The sequence below is a fragment of the Thamnophis elegans genome, chromosome 3, assembly GCF_009769535.1.
Source record: "Thamnophis elegans isolate rThaEle1 chromosome 3, rThaEle1.pri, whole genome shotgun sequence".
Classification (NCBI taxonomy): Eukaryota; Metazoa; Chordata; class Lepidosauria; order Squamata; family Colubridae; genus Thamnophis; species Thamnophis elegans.
Genome location: NC_045543.1, coordinates 84,562,220 through 84,578,971, shown reverse-complemented (window position 1 = coordinate 84,578,971; position 16,752 = coordinate 84,562,220). Strand labels below are relative to the sequence as shown.

Genomic DNA, 16,752 nt, shown 5'->3' with positions numbered 1-16,752 from the left:
CCACCCCCTTCACTTTCAGATAGAAAATCACAGCTTGTTTTTTTTCTGCTCTAGTTTCACTAGTGCTCAATGCATGTACTCAGGCCAAAAGTGATAAACAGATTCTCCCCAAATTGATCTTGCTTTTCAAAATACACAGATTTCTTCTGTATGTTGCTTTAAAAACCACAAGATTATTTAAAAGAGGCAAATCAAGTCTCCTGTTGAACCACTGTTTTTTAGTCTTAACCACACTGTCGTCCTTTGCTGCTTCAACAAGCTGTTTCCTCCCGTTTATGTCTTTCATCAAATTTGCAATGAGAAAGGATGCTTGATAAACATTCTCATTTTGGAGCCACCTAAAATGGTGGATTCATTACTTGCTTCATTCAAAATAGACTTTTACTTTTACTACCACCATCTCTAAATCAGAACTGAGCAGCAGGATTTTTAACTATTTCCAAATAGTTAATCATTAAACCAGCAAGTGGAGGCACTTAAAGTAATTTATATCTGTTTTAAAAATCATAATTTAGAAATGGAAAATCCATGGCCCTTCAGATTATACCCTAAAGCTCTGACTGTTTTTCTGTGTTGGCTGGACTAGAATCTAACAATATTCAGGTTTCTCACTTCATGGAGATGGAAAACTACATTTAAGACATGCCAAGTTAAATACCCAAATATCAAAATAATGCTTCATACAGTTTATGCTTTCTATTCACTATATTCTGAAGTATGTTTTCATATAAATATTTCTGCAAGTATTTCAAGCTAATTTCATAAGATTTCTATGGTTGTAAACAGATGAGATTACCAGTTACAGGACTGAATAATATTGAGGTCATTACAAAAAAACAACAACACATTAGGATGTCAATACTTACAGAATGTAAGTTATTACACCAATGCTCCTGCAAAGAAATATGGGAAAAGGAAAAAGGTATTTTTCAGTGCTAAAAGCCTCCTATAAAAATTACCAACAAATGCCAGAAAAAATTGAGAACTTACCACATATCTGCCTCAAGACCAAGTGGTTCATAGTTTACTATTTCAGGAGCTAAGAAATAAAGTATTTATTAGGTTTTTTTTTAAAAAAACCCGCACACACATAAATAATAGAGCAGAGTTTGATATTAATATTTGCTCTGTATGGCAGCTGAAATATTAACAAGTACATTCTATTAGGTATAAACATTACATAGAATCTAATTTCCACTTTATAGAAAGAGAGAAAAAATGCACTGGACAGCTGGAACAATTTATACCAATTTTAAGAAAGCTGCATTAGTTTAGACCAGTAAAATATGTGTTTGCAGTAAGCATTTGTTCAATATATCCTGATTGAAACTTTTAACAACTATTCAATTGAAATCTTCCATAAATCTGTACATTTACTCTCAAATGTCAATTTTTTTTACTGATTAGGTGGGAAGTAGTCAAGCTAGATCCACTTTACCTCTATTTGGGCAGCCATTAAAGCTCCAATTTTATAAATACATGCTCAAAGAGGGGAAACTAACCGAATTCAGCAAGACTGAATCTTACAAACTGTGAATAGGCAATTCTTAAGAATCATTTGGCAATACATAGTTTACACTGAAATATACAGTAAATATTTTCCTATATGCTTGCCACACAGTACTATTTTGCTTATATTGTGTGTGCATGTAATTAGATTTAAGTTTATTATTTTAATTTCTTGTGTGTAATAACTATTGTTTCTTCTTATTAAAACATATAGAAAAACTACAGGTAGTTCTTATCTAGTGACAATTAGGACTGGAATCTTGGTCATTAAGAAAAGCTCTCCCAGTTTGGTCATTAAGCGATTGTGCATGTTAAGTGAGATTTGAGTGTCTCAGAGAGTGAAGGCAGCTCTGGAGGCCTCAGCTAGGTCCTCAGCCCACCAGGAAGATCTAAGCCTCCTGCAGGTCAGTCCAGGCCAGGCTGGCTGCTGCTACCTGCAGACTCTTGGTAGGTAACAGCATCTTGCAATCTTCTTTGCCGGTTTCTATTTAGGTGGCACTTTCTTTTTTTTTTGCTTATGCTGTACAAAAATAAGTACAGAAATCTGTCAACCTTTCTCGAAATCTATTTATGCATTGTTTCTTTCTGCTTGTAGGTGCTGTTCTATAAGAATGTACTGCCTTATCATTTCAACCTATTTAAAAAATCTGATTATTTTAGAAATATTTATGACAGGTTTGATACACTTACTGGCTTATTGTCAGTGGATAATAACTTAAAATTGCATATTGCCTCCACTTCCTTGTGTTTTTCCTTCACACTAATTTATATTTGTACTTAAACATTCAGACATTTTATCTAACTCTATTTAATTTCACCTTACTTCAATTCTTATATTTTCTAATTTTAATAATTATTTTCAGTTTTTTAAAAAAAGGTATCAACACTTTATTTTCTTTTTTCATCTTTCCTTCCTTAAATGTATAATAGATACATATCATTTTTTTTACTCAGCTATATTTTCCTCCTCAATATCATAAACTTTTCTGCTGTCAGTCTATAGTCATTTTTCAAATGATTCATATTTCAATCATTCAAATGATAATTTTAGTAGAGATTTATATCCCAGAAGTTCCTCACAGCAGATGAAACATACCCTATTCCATTAAAAAAAGTTTCAAACCTATTGAACAGCTAGAGGGAAAAAAGAAACAGGCAAAACAAGACAAACATCTTTTCACAACTGACACTTTTAAATACACATTAGGCATAGCACTCCATAAGATAATACTTGGGGCAACATCCAAAATTAAATTTTATTTATTCATTTATTCATTCATATAATTAAAAGGAAATATAGTTAACAGGATTTATCCTCAGTCACATATTAATCCCTTTCTTATAAATTATTAGTGAATAATTTTGATACCTAAATTAAATAATTAATACCTTCCAAAAATCTCTAGCAATAGCACCCAAAGCTTTCATCCTTAATATAAAAAAAGCTCCTACCATAATAGCCAATCTTATTTATCTTATTTATTTAAATATATTGCCACATCCATTGTATAGTTCTTGGTAATTGACAATATGTAAAATTAAATTTATGTCATCCTGAAACATAAATTAAATTTATGTCATCCTGAATCATGAACAAAAATCTAAACTGAGTAAATATGTTTTAAACTCCCTCTTAAATTAACAAAAGAACTAGTCTCAATTCCAAATAATACTAGATTCTACAATGGAAAAAGCAGAGCAAACTGGTATTGTGGTCATGGACAGACCTACATATCATACTGCAGTTTTTTAAGACAGGACATGCTTTCCCTGGTTCTTGAGCAAGTAAGAAAACTACAAGATGAAATGCAGAATCTACAAAGAAGATGCGAGTTATTTCCTCACTTCTGACATCAGAAGTTGTGGAACATAGTACAAGGTCCTCAATATTAGGTTTAGTTGTTGAACAGCTGGTTTCTAAATTCCTAGGCCATGCATATCAAAACAATTTCTTTACTTAATTCCATGTGTAAACTTGTAATAAGTAGACTATTTTATTACCATCATAAATATGTGTAGGGAATTCATATTCAATAATTAAATTAGCATCTTCTAAAATAGTTTCTTGATCAGCCTTATTCAATCCAGATGTGATGAAACATAGCCCATGATATCTACGAATTCTGTGGACTCTAATCTCAAAATACCTGGAGGGAGCCAGAATATTTTACATGATCTTCAAGAGATGCCCCAAGGGCTATATTATAGAAATCTAGTGTGGGCGTTATTATAGAGAGTGATTAACTAGCCATGTTATGTTTTTCTGAAAAGGAATGCAACTGGTACATCAGTAAAAAGCTTGCAAAATATGCTACATGCTATTTGTTTCAGTTGAAAGTCCAGCACCTAATTAAATCTATCCAAAACAAAGGAATACTATTTCCCGAAACTGATAAATCATTAATCAACAGGAGTTTTATTTGTATGGAATTACTCTTTTCCAAATCTGTTACTTATTCCAGATACAGATTATAAGGATAAATGCAAAGAAGAAACACAATGGACTATAATTCATTCATAATTAAAATTAAACTCCGAATTCCCTGATGACATATCTCAGGAAATATACTATATATACTGTGGTGATGTTGAACAGCAAAGAATTATTTATGAGACTTTATGGGAATTATAGCATAATTCTTATAGTGCTACACTACAATCTTCAACGCAGTATCATATCTAATGCCAAAAACTAAGAAACTGAATTTCTAATCGGAAATGTTAAGAAGGGCCCCCACAATCTAGCATTCTGTCTCATACAGTAGTAAAATGGCTACTGTGGATAAGATATTTACAGCTCTCTTCGTTGCTTTTCCTCAACAAATGAAGTTTGATAACATTAATTCTATTATCTTCCTCAATCATAAAGGACAGATAGTTAGAATGTCCAAGGAGATTTTGGGAATCAGGGTGTAAGTAATATATCTAATAGCCAAAAAGGATTTTTAAATGAAAAGATGATTTTTATAAATTAATGGAGTTGGTCCTTCTTTGGCATTTTTTCCTTTTAAATGTAGATATCCCTACAGTAAGAAAGGCTAAAACAGTTGTATAAATTTGAGACTGCAAAAATATATATGGGCGTACAATGTCTCCAAAAACTACCTATATACCTATACTGCTACATGCACTGAAAAGAAGTTGAACTCTGTCTCCAATCACCCATCTTTAATCTCAGTACAGAAAGCAAAGGACAAAAACAGGATTAAATTAATCAAAAATGTGGACTATCAAGAATATGTCTGCTTAAAACTATCAGACAAATTTTAATAGTAGCAAAGTAATGAAATGTAATACTTACCAACAAATTCAGGTGTCCCAAAAATATTCTTAAATTCATTGCTGAAATCTATTTTGTGTGCTAAGCCAAAGTCAATGATTTTGATGTGTGGTTTTGGTACATTTCTATCCAGCAGCATTATGTTTTCAGGCTTCAAGGAAAAATATTGATTGTATGTGAGCAATTTCAAATCACAGTCATACTTTATTATTTTTTAAAAAAAATGGTAAGTTCTTATGGGTAAAAGTGTAGCCATGAGGTGTCTGCAGGATTTAGGCTTTCATCAAAATAACAATAGTAGTATTGCACCGTTGTGATGCAACTTTTATCTCTTCAGTAGACATTGTAACATTGTACATGCATTAGTGGTAAGTAAGCGTTTCATCATTTATCCCATATCTTGATCATACCTGAGGATGCCTCTCCCCCTGGATTTTTTTATCTCTAATAAAATGAAGTTGAACAAATCCCAATATACAACTATATGCAGACATACATATAAGAGTTTCCCAATGTACTGTATACTGTGTATAGAATATCCAAAAAGATATGGCTCCATAAATGTAATCAGTAATCTATTATATCCTACTTTATTCTAATATTCCATTACAATGTATTATAGTCTTGGCATATAAAGAACCTTTAAAATATCTTTTGTTTTCTCAAACAAAACTTTACATTAGCATTTATTCTGGATACCCAAATTGTAAAGGCATTTTATGTAACATTTCCAAGGTTTGAAAAAGCTGCTTGTTCAATGTACCTTAAGATCAAAATGTGCAATTTGCAGAGAGTGCAGATACTTAACACCATTAAGAATTTGCTTGAGAAATTCTGTGGCCTCCTCTTCAGTCAAAGATTCCTTTTCAGCTAAAAAATCAAAGAGTTCCCCTCCTGCAACGCTGTAAAAAATAGGAGCTTTAATTATGACTTGAACACTCATTAAAAAAAAAACCCAAATGTGAAGGATTCCGCACACTTTATGAAGAAAAATATCTACTCTTAAAAGCTTTAAAAGATTATGAAAACTGTTAAAATGTTTAATTAAAGTTGCCAAGCATTAATAAAGATTTATTTAAAAAATTGACCTTTAAAAAGCTTCTCCACCTCAAAAATATTATCCTAGTTTAATGTTTTAAGTATTTTTATGCTACTTTATTTTAGCAATCATGTTTTAAATTTAATTTACCAAAACATGTTCAAAATCACTTTTAAACAAAGCAGAACTGGCAAATCTTTGCAAAAGAGAAACAGCAATGTCATATCTTAAAAATAAAACATTAGTTTAAAAAATTGAGTGGGAGGAAAAATATGGCACATGGTTATTCTCCAATTATGATGTAAAATCTACTTTCCTTTGTATTCAAATGTGTTATAAGTCATAGAAATTAAATGATTCTTTCAATATTACAGCACACTTTCATATATTATATATATTATTGGATAGTCTTTGAATGGAAAATACATATTGATCAGGGGTGGGTTCTGTCAGGCACTACTGTGCGTGCTGTGTGGGCATTCACAGTGCAATTAAAATTGAAAAACAAGATGGTGTTGCCTATGACACCGCCCAGAAACCGGTTCGGGGGCGTGCAGGCCTGGGTCACTGCCGGTTCCAGCAACCCAGGCTGCCAATCTACTACCAGTTCAGGCAAGCCTGTCCGAACCAGTAGGAACCCACCACTGATATTTATAACACTATGAAATATTTTGTTTTTCACTTTAAAAAAAAATCAGAAATCAAAACACAACTATTCCTATTTTATCAATCACCTTCTGATAGTGTTGAGTCTTAGCCAGCATGAAAAGATCTACTTTTTAACATATTTTTCTGATTGATATTTCTCCATTTTATCAGTTGTTTTCAAGTTAGCATAGCAATGAAATACTGCATAAGGTCTCTCTTCTTACAACCACCATCCTAAACCAATGGAGTCCTTCCTGTATGGATGTCACGCTAAAGACCACAATATGAACAATGGGCAGAAATGCAATAGGCAAACAACCTCTGATTTTATTAAAATATAACTATACTAATATTTAATATTATTAAAATTACACTAAATTAATGCCAATTCTTATATATTTTGATGACGAGTCTCTCTCTTAAATAAAAGAACACAATTTGTTGACCCAGCTTTTATTGTATGCTCCCATGGGCGGTAGACCTGTGTAGCTGTCTTAGCATATGAATGTTGAAGCACTGGCTGGAATGTAATTATATGTTCTTAATAAATGAGGATGTTTATATGGAAATAGGCATGTGCAGTAGTACCAGAACACTTGGGTTTTAAAGATCAGTATTTTGAATTATGCCTGGAAAATAACTGTAGATTGGTCAGACTTACATAAAATAGGCACAGTATGTTCTCTGTGATCAGTTAGCAATCTGGCTGTTTCATGCTGAACAATAGGAATGTTCAGTTTCCAAAAGCAGAAACATCATGTAATTCAATCTGGAAATAATCATGTATGTATGACAAAGTCCAAATTCCCATTTCTACTGATTTTAGCCACTAAATCTAGTCTAAACCTTTACAGAGACAACCATCTTATAGATATCATCCTGTTTTTAAAAGGTCTAATCAGATGCTTCTGAACTTCAGCTCCTGGGAAGGTTTTCTTAGCTAAGAACTATTCACATTATAAAGACACCAAGTCTTATCTTGTGACACAAAAATCCAAATGATTGCTGATACAAAGAATATGGTATTGGTAATCAAAATTCAATATGCATTATAGCCTTCATAATTAATACTTCATAGTGTATATAAACAAGCATATTTTCCAGTAATAATTGATTATATTAATTGTTAAGATTCGAATATGAAAACATAAGCAAGTATCTCAAACCAGAGATAGGTTTCTGTTGGTTCACCCCAGATCCGGCGAACCGGTAGTGGTGGTAGCGGGAGGCTCCACTATCACGCGAGCGCCAGCTCATGCAAACCGGTAGTAAAATAAATTGAAACCCACCACTGTCTCAAACCACATGTATATCCATGTTCTATGCTTATTATTTCTCAAAAAAAAAAAACAAAAAAAAAAACAAAAAAAAAACCATGACCAGCTCCTTTTCACACAAGACTTTTCCTTCAGTTTATTATTACTTTACATTGTTTATTCTGCCAATATTTGCAACAGAAATTGCAAATTTACAGACATAAATAGAAATTTTACACAAAAACAAAATATCCAGTGATGGGCCACAGCAGGAGAGACACAACATCCTGAGGCTTCAGATGCTATACTATAGATATATTACCACCCCACCACCACCAATTTTATTGAACATAAAAGGAAGAGCTATTTTATGTTATAGCATCTTGGTTGTCTTACTCTAGCTCCATTGAAAATGTAAATACTTTTCTTTTACTATAAATAAAAAATAAATACACTATCACTGTATTGATAGTGATTAACTACACATTAAAGCAAGAATCCATTCAATACAAGTTTTGAAACCATTAATGACTTCAGTTTTCTAACATTTTATTAATATAAATGTTTTGCCCAATACATGTAATCTGTGTCTTGAGAAAAGAATATGCATTTTAACAAATAGATGGTATTTAGAATAAATTATTTACACTGATTATTAAAAGGTGAATAACATGGAAAGTAATGTTATGATCAAGACATCCAGAGCGAAACACTTGAAGTTAGCAAGTTCTTAGGTTTACGATGTATTATATCCAAAAAGCTTTTTTAAGAAAACATTTTCCTCATTATAAGATCTTCCGGACCATAAAAGGCAACTAGATTTTGGAAAGGAAAACAAGAAAAAAAATCTGCCTCTGCCTCCCAGCAATTTGCCTCCTTGCAGCAAACAGCAAACAGCCTAGTCAGTTTCAGCACAGCCTGATTTAGCATGAGCAGCTGATTGGCAGTTGGAGCGGCCTCCGGAATATTGTTGTACAATGGTTCCAGGGTGCAGGGATTGCCGCCACCCATCGCCGCCATTGGTGTCCATCACTGCCGCTGCCCATCACCACCTCCACGCGCCCTGTTTTCGGCCTCCACGTGTCACATTTTCTGCCCGTTCGGCGACAATGGTCCCCACCATCTGGAAAGGACCGAAAATGGGATGCAGGGAGGCAGCAATAGGCAGCAGCGAGGGGTGGCAGCGATCCCTGCAACCTGGAACAGCTGATTGGCGGTATTGCAGGAGACCGGTCCAACCACCAATCAGCTGTTCGTGCTAAATCAAACTGTGCTGAAACTGACCAGGCTGTTTGCTGCAAGGAGGCAAATTGCTGGGAGGCAGAGGTCAAAAGGTATGGGCTGGTGAGAGGGCCAAGCTTTGGCAGCATTCACTCTATAAGACATTTACACCCACTTTTGGGGGGAGGGAAGTGCATCTTATAGACCAAAAAATACAGTAAATGTCTTTATTTTATTGCAATGATTCAAAGTACTTATTAAGTTTTCTATATAAATGAAACACAGAAGGCCCATAGCACATGAAATTCCAATACATTTTTATCTTTAAATTAAAGATCTCAGATAAATAAAGGCAATTAAATAAAAGAAGTTAAAGCAAACAAGAAGATGTTTCTTTCTTTCTTTGAGAAGAAAAGTGGATTACACTATACCAGAAAATAATTCTTCTTTTTTTTTTTAGCAAGCAAACTGTTACCCAAGCTTTGGGATTACAAACTATATCCCACAAGATATAATTATAGGTCTTAAGCATTTAATGTGAAACAGATTAGCTTAGAAAAACAGCATTATCTCTCTTAATGAATTAGCACCAACATACTTATATGCCTTTATTAATGAACCAATTAAATAATTAAGGAACTATCTAAAGAATTGTCCATGGAGATTTTTAATCCCAATGGGTTTAACAAAATTAAAAGGACTTTCACTGAAAGTAGCCAGAAAAATCAGCAATATTAATAGATTAGATTAACATGATAGGTTTTCATATTAGCAAATCAGCTCATTGTATAATTTATTCATAGAAAGATTTAAATTTGCTAGACTTTTTCTTGCTTGATAAATGTTAAAAGCCTTTTCTTGCTTGGTAAAGTATTAAAGCATGATATAGGTATCTTCTATCTGTTGGATGTAACAACATTATAGATGACAATTTCATCATTTGTAAAAGACATGTGCTTTATCAACTACATGTTCACCCTTTAAATGGACTCTAGAGAACAATCTGAAAGTGTTGCTTGGAGGTGCAAACTGATTCTCCACACAAGAAAAAGGAGGATTAATTCCTAATCAAGAAAGCTCTCAGACTGGCATAATACCTTCTATCACTGGAGTCCAAGATTTAAAATACCACAAAAAATATCATAAGGTTTATTTAAGCCTGGATATGAAGAGCTTGCTTTTCATATGTACTATACCATCTTGAATTGCTATCCTTTGTTTTTAAATAGCTACGATTTGATTTTTCTATTTTAAAGTAGACAACTCGTTCCCCACTGGGTCATCGTTCCAAAAGTATTTTTTATCTAAACAGAGAAACAACATGAGCAGGAGTCAACATTGGGAATGAGAATGACTTCTGATTTCCTGCCAGATTCCCAATTGAGTTTCCTTATGGGAAAATGGCTTGCTTGCTTCCTTCTTTCCTCCCTCCTATTTATCTTCCAAGAAGAAAACATGATAAATCATACAAACTTAAAAAGAGAATGAGAAATATTCTAAACTAAACTAAAAGCAAAACTCCTGCCTGGATTAGCAATATGGAATGTCTTTTCTAAATATCCATCCTAAGTGGGGAATGCTCTTTCAACTTCAGACAAATCTTCTGAAGTTAAGGCAGTAGCCAAGATTTATAATAGCTAACAACTAATACAGAAAGAACAAACAACTTAATCTTAGAAGCATCTAAAAAAATAAAAAAACTCCATTATCAACATACATTTTCCAAAATTACTTTTTTATTTAAAACATTTATATAGCCACCCATTTCATATGAAACTCTGGGTGGCTCCTAATCAGCAATTAAAGGAATAATAATAAAACAGCATAATACATAAATATATTTAAAATATCAATATTAAAAATCTGGCAGTCAACTTAAACTTCTGACAAACAGACTCTTATAAAATCTTCTTATTTCCTATTATATGCCCCCTACAGGTGTGAATATTCTGACTGTATGCTTAAATGCACTGGAATTTTTTTTCACGTTTTTCATGTAATGTTAATTCATTTGTTGCTTGTTTAAAAAGTAATATGACATTTTCTAGCTTATTCATAACTGCTGAGAATTAGCCAATAATTAGAAGAATATGCATTAGTGGGAACAAATGTCAAGTTAAAAGTTTTCTATTCTACTCTAGAACTGTATAGATCATTCGATTAAGTGCTCTAAAGCTTGGCAATGCCTCAAAGCTAACATAGCAACCTTCAAGTGGCTGTGGCAGCTTCAAGGAACAGATCCAGCAGGGTGCTTCATTTATGAGCAATGCTTCACTGGAAGATTTGCACAAGCCTACTCTATCAATTAATATTCTTTAATAGAATTGTTTTTTGTTTATTAGAACACCACCTACTGCTAAGTATGGTTAACCTGATCCCGCAGTCTCATACTGTTGCATCATATGATAACAGAACTGTTATAGTTCTGAGAATTATAGGTTTATGTTTCCAGCAGATTTTGAAAAAGAAAACTGATGAGGAACATTTCCAATGTATATGTCAGAAATGAACAAGTTGCTTCCTTACGCCATTCAGACCTTAAGAATATCTGGCTCTTTTGTTTTGCCCAGATAGCTTTTATAGTTCAGCGAATGAACAAAAAGCACAAGGGAATACTGTGGAAAAAAAAACTGGTCTCTTGTTTGTGAAAATGAAAAATATGTCACTGAGTCTGCTGCTTTCAGGCTGTTCAACCAAGAACAGCATTCTAGCTAACTTGACGTTTTGCTCTTGCAGAAGGAATTACAATGGCCGTGAAGAAAGGAGAAGCAGTTCTAAGGAAGAAGAAAAGTTAGAGTGGAAGAAGGGATTTTGAAGACTCAAGCTGGAAGGGAAATAAAACAGGCTGTGGCTGTAGCTCAAGTTGCCTGTGCTGAGAAAAAGAAATCACGAAAATAACTTACAGTCTGCAAATGATTTGCCGCATTTTAAAAGATGGCAATTTAAGGCAAGGAATATTGCTTCCAATGTTGCTTTGGTAGAATGAAAGCAGTGATCTTCAAAATGAAACCCAGATTTCAGGAATTATGCAAAAGAAAGCAAATTCACTGATTTATTTGATATATAGATTCCTTGCCCAAGATTGACAATACCAGCTATACTAAATCTAGAAAATTCTAATTCTGCTATTCCACAAAAGCATGTATTACCATTTTTGTCTGTAGACGAAAGAAATGCAGACAAAAGCACCTATATTAACTGTTAACTAAAATTAATGGTCTTTAAATACGATAAGCCATTTACAAAATTAATTGGTCCCCATCTGCTTATACCAACTATTCTCCTCCACACATACTTCTCTATCAGAGAAGTTTCATTCCCTTTCATATAAGAACAGGTGAGAAAGAAATAAGAATAACAAGCAGGGAAAAGAAGAAAAAAGAAGTGATGGCGGGAGTATGGGGGGAAGGAAAGGAGAGGACAAAACTGGATACTAATGAGAGAAAAAAGGCAAATGGGTCAAAAAAGAGACAGCCACCATAAAAGTTAAAATTCAACAGTCTCAGCTCTTTCCAAGCAGATAATCTTCAGGATTAATTTTCAAAGGTACTCATGCTTTACAGCACATGAAGACAAAGATGCCTGAATAAAAATGCATTTATTTTGAACTGTTTATTCTATTCTTATGAGCATGGCCCTCCAATACAAGATAATTATTGGGGTTTTCATTTTCAAATCATTTTCAAAACTGGTACAAAAGTTTCATTTCCAAAACGGACATTTCAAACAACTTAAATATTACTTACAGTTCCAATATAAGAATTACATCCATTTTACTTTCATAGACATCATGGAGTGTAATCACATTGGGATGTTGGATTTCTTTTAATATGTTTACTTCTCGTTCAATGTCTTCACGACTTACTCCTCGACGACTGGATTTTGTTCTTCGTTTTTTAATGAATTTTGCAGCATATTGTGCCCCAGTGGTCTTCTCACGGCATTTTCTTACTATTGCAAACTGGCCACTAAAAAGAAGGAGAAGAAGAAAAGAAAGATGGTGCTTTTTAAGTTATAACAATATCTTGATGGAAATAAGAACTGTTACACAAAAGTACAGGATATTGTCTTGTGCTGACTCCAATCATTTGTCTAGCTGCCTTAGTAATTCCTGCGCAGGAATACAGAAAGGTGAAATATAAATCACATCAATCAATAATGGAGCAAAGCTACATATTTTTTTCCCATTTATCTTGGTCCTTTTAAGCTAAAACTTTCTGCCAACACATCCACATTTTAAATATAGCCAATATTTAACTGCAATGCGGGGGATAAGAGAAAACACTACAGCTCTACCGAAATAAAAATATGCGAACAGAAAAATATGCTTCTTTTTTGGAAAGCCTTCAAATGAATTTAAATTTAATCAAATGTATATTTGTATTAGAACATCTATTATATTTATTTCTTTTTCAACTTACTATCTCATCATCAAAAATTGTAGTACAAAAAGATTAAAAGAAAAGTCACCCCAGTTTGACTTTTGCTGTCAGGCTTCACACAGGCATGGCAACATACAGTTATCTATATTATCCACAAACTCAATCTTGTGTCCCATAACCAGCACACAACAGAAACTTCAAGCTTGACATGATTAAATAAGACGCTTTGCTGCAGACAAGAATAAAGTCACATGCAGTAAATCTTTGTAATGAACATTTATCTATATAGGTCAGCCCTAGGGTTAAATCTTCAGCCTTTCCTCCCACCTTTTCAAATTAATGGACTTGCAGCCATTTTTTTTAACCTAGCTTTGAGACTAGGATAAATCTGCTAAATGTGTCTATATGTCTGTCTAATTAGTTCTATCTGACCTCAACACCTCTGGTTCCAATCTCACCATCTCAAACCACATTCCTCTCTGTAGCTAATTTTAAAAAAGAATTTTTATGATCATAAAGTTGCTTTATTATAACATCTACATCCCTTTAACTGGCCATTTATGATCTCCATATATTTGGCATTTCATAGAAAAATAAAATCATGTCAATCCTGACAAAACAATGGTTTGATTTTTTTAAACATGTAAATTTTACAGATCTGCTCAAGCAAGTTCTCTATTCTTTCTTTTCTTTCTTCATTGGATATGATGACAGTATATGGTGCAGGGCAGTTCTCTCTGGTTGCGTGAGATTGAAAAGAAACTGTGCCTTTTCACATGGGAGTTGCCAGAGAAAGAAGGCTTAAAAACCAAGAAAGAAAACTTGCAAGAAAATTGGGATTAAAAGCCTAAATAAATAAAACCTGAAATGCTTCAAAAACCAATCTACTCAATAATGTTATTGCAAAAGATCTGAAAATTTATGTCAATGTGATATTTCTTTTTTTTTCTTTTTAATAAACTTACAGACATTTCTAAAATTAAAATTGAAAAAATAAACAAAAAAACCTATCTAGAAAGTCAGGGGATTCAGGAAGAATTTTTAGAAATGGCTCAAGAGATGCAGTTAAAACTGAGAGCCAGGCTGACAAAAAGGTTTTCATTTTTTAAAAATTTTTTTATACAATGCAAGCTTTTTTTCTTGGCCAACACAATTTTTCTCATTTCATGTTGCTTAGTTCTACTTAATATCTACTGATATCTACAAGTATCTGTCTGTCTGTCTGTCCAGGGAAACATGAATGAAAATTAAAACTTCTTAAATGAGTGTTGACTTTTTGTTTGTAAATAACTTTTCAATATCCACTTGAGCAAGGGAAAGCTTGTTTGAAAATATAAAACCCCTGTAATTAAAAAAAAAGACAGTATCTATCAGCTATAACTCTTTCAGCACTAGTTACAGGATTTCAAGTAGGAACAAATGTATAAGATATCTGTTGCAGTGTTCATGTCTAAGAATCACCAATATCCTCAAATATATCATAAAATGTGTGTGTGGGTACCATAGCATTTAAAAACATCACTTTACTAAACATGGGCCAAGATTGACACTAATGGAATAAACAATAGAATTTTAAAATCACTGTAAAACATGCTGTAGTATTTAGTAAGCATTGATACAATAAAAAATAATGTAAAGAAGATAATGAGTTTACATAAAGATCAGATATATGTGCAAGTCTACTTCTTAATCATGATATACCCTCAAACTCAAAACAGCTGTTATTACTAGTAGACCACATAAGAAATTAAACCTGATTTGCAAATCATAGTTTGTGTTATGATATTGATAACTCAACTGCTAACCACTGAGAAGTTAAAGTCAGTTGGGGACACCTAAACAGATTGCTATAAAATGTAGGCCTAAAAAAGATCTGTGTTTGAGCAGATGGAAAATAAAAACAGACCAGCAATTTTCTCAAAATACAAAATACATGCTGATTACTCCCTTCGTGGCTCATTACTAATGATAAACTTGCAGCATTCCAATGATCATATGAGCCATACTATTACGAATGTACAATCCCAGGAGGATCACCTATATGGGAGATCAGATTAAAAATGATCCATTGGAAAATGATATTACAACTGTTTTTTCTCTCTCAACTATGATCATGAAATTATTTTTTTCCCCTTTAGCTGCCTGGACCATCATACAATTACATTTAGGAATACATTTTTTAAAAAGTTCTCACATAATTAAATCATCTGTCCAGTGCAAAGCTGTGTAGGATACCTTTACAGGCATTGTTCTAAAATCACATTTATATATTTGAAAACAAATTGCGTGAATTCAAAATGGCTGCTATAATCATGACTGTACCAAAACATTGATTTATCAGGGAGAAAATAGATACAGCCCTTAACAACTTTTCCATCATTTCAGCTTTTAATTCAGACTTTAAACACTGTTTATAAAAGTCTTGTAACTATAATTAATTTCAAGTAAGATTTCTTCAGATATTGTAATTGCAATACATATCAATTTGTAATGTAAACATTTATGGGATGAGGTGGTAATGTAATCATGATCAGCTATATGATGTACCTTAAATTTGTGAGTTTGGCAACATTATTACTCTACTGTAAGCAGAGCAAAATGCCTTTTAAGATAAAAGTTTATTTGTCCCTTTTAAAAAAAAACCTTCCTCCAACTTACTTCCTGAATGTGTATAATTCAAAAATTTACCCAAGTTGTTTTACAGAGTATCAGCTTCTATACTACCAGCTCTATAAGTGATATATCACTCCAATAGTAAGGAATGTGTAGACTTGTAATAAACCTTCTGAGTTAGCATAACATGCTTTTAGAATATCTCTACTAGGAAGCTTAATAACAAAGAATGATACTAACAATACGAGCAGTTCTGCTAAGCAATACCTATGAGTCCACTACCATATCTCATTTCACACAGATGCTTCCAGAAATCCCATGAGATAATTATTTTCCTCCTATTATTCAAAGAACAACTCAGAGAAACGTAATATAGTACTAACTGAATGGTTATGTGCCATTAAATCAGTCAATTCACAATCACTACACAAATATGCTCTATCCAGGATGAAGAATATAATACACTACCATCATTTATTCCAGCTATAGAAATTCAGTCATTAAATAAAATATATACATTAAGAAGCAATTAAAGTAAACAAAACCACCTACACATATCAACGTATACTTTTGCATAAAAGTAGGCTACTATGTCTGATCATATATTTGCATAGTTGATCACAGTTTTTATCACAAGGTGTGATGAGTCTAAAAAATCTGCTGAATGTAAAATATTATTGAGATTTTCAATAATGTATCAGGAAGCATATATGGTAATCAATGGACAATGCTTCCAAAGTTGCTGAGGTAATAATTTTTAAAAATACAAAACAATTTTTTTTGTGTAGATGTTAAAATTTAAAT

The 16,752-nt window shown here is 32.8% G+C and overlaps 1 protein-coding gene across 2 annotated transcripts in view; it reads right to left on the bottom strand.

Annotated features, from left to right (window-relative positions):
- Positions 1–16,752, bottom strand: part of DAPK1 (death associated protein kinase 1) — a 67,045-nt gene that overhangs the window by 34,639 nt on the left and 15,654 nt on the right. For both annotated transcript variants that reach the window (XM_032213352.1, XM_032213351.1), the window contains exons 3-7: positions 12,700–12,921; positions 5,553–5,691; positions 4,811–4,940; positions 991–1,039; positions 867–893 (exon numbers count right to left, since the gene is read on the bottom strand). In XM_032213352.1, the coding sequence (XP_032069243.1) occupies positions 867–893; positions 991–1,039; positions 4,811–4,940; positions 5,553–5,691; positions 12,700–12,921 (567 nt within the window). The remainder of the gene's footprint in view (positions 1–866; positions 894–990; positions 1,040–4,810; positions 4,941–5,552; positions 5,692–12,699; positions 12,922–16,752) is intronic.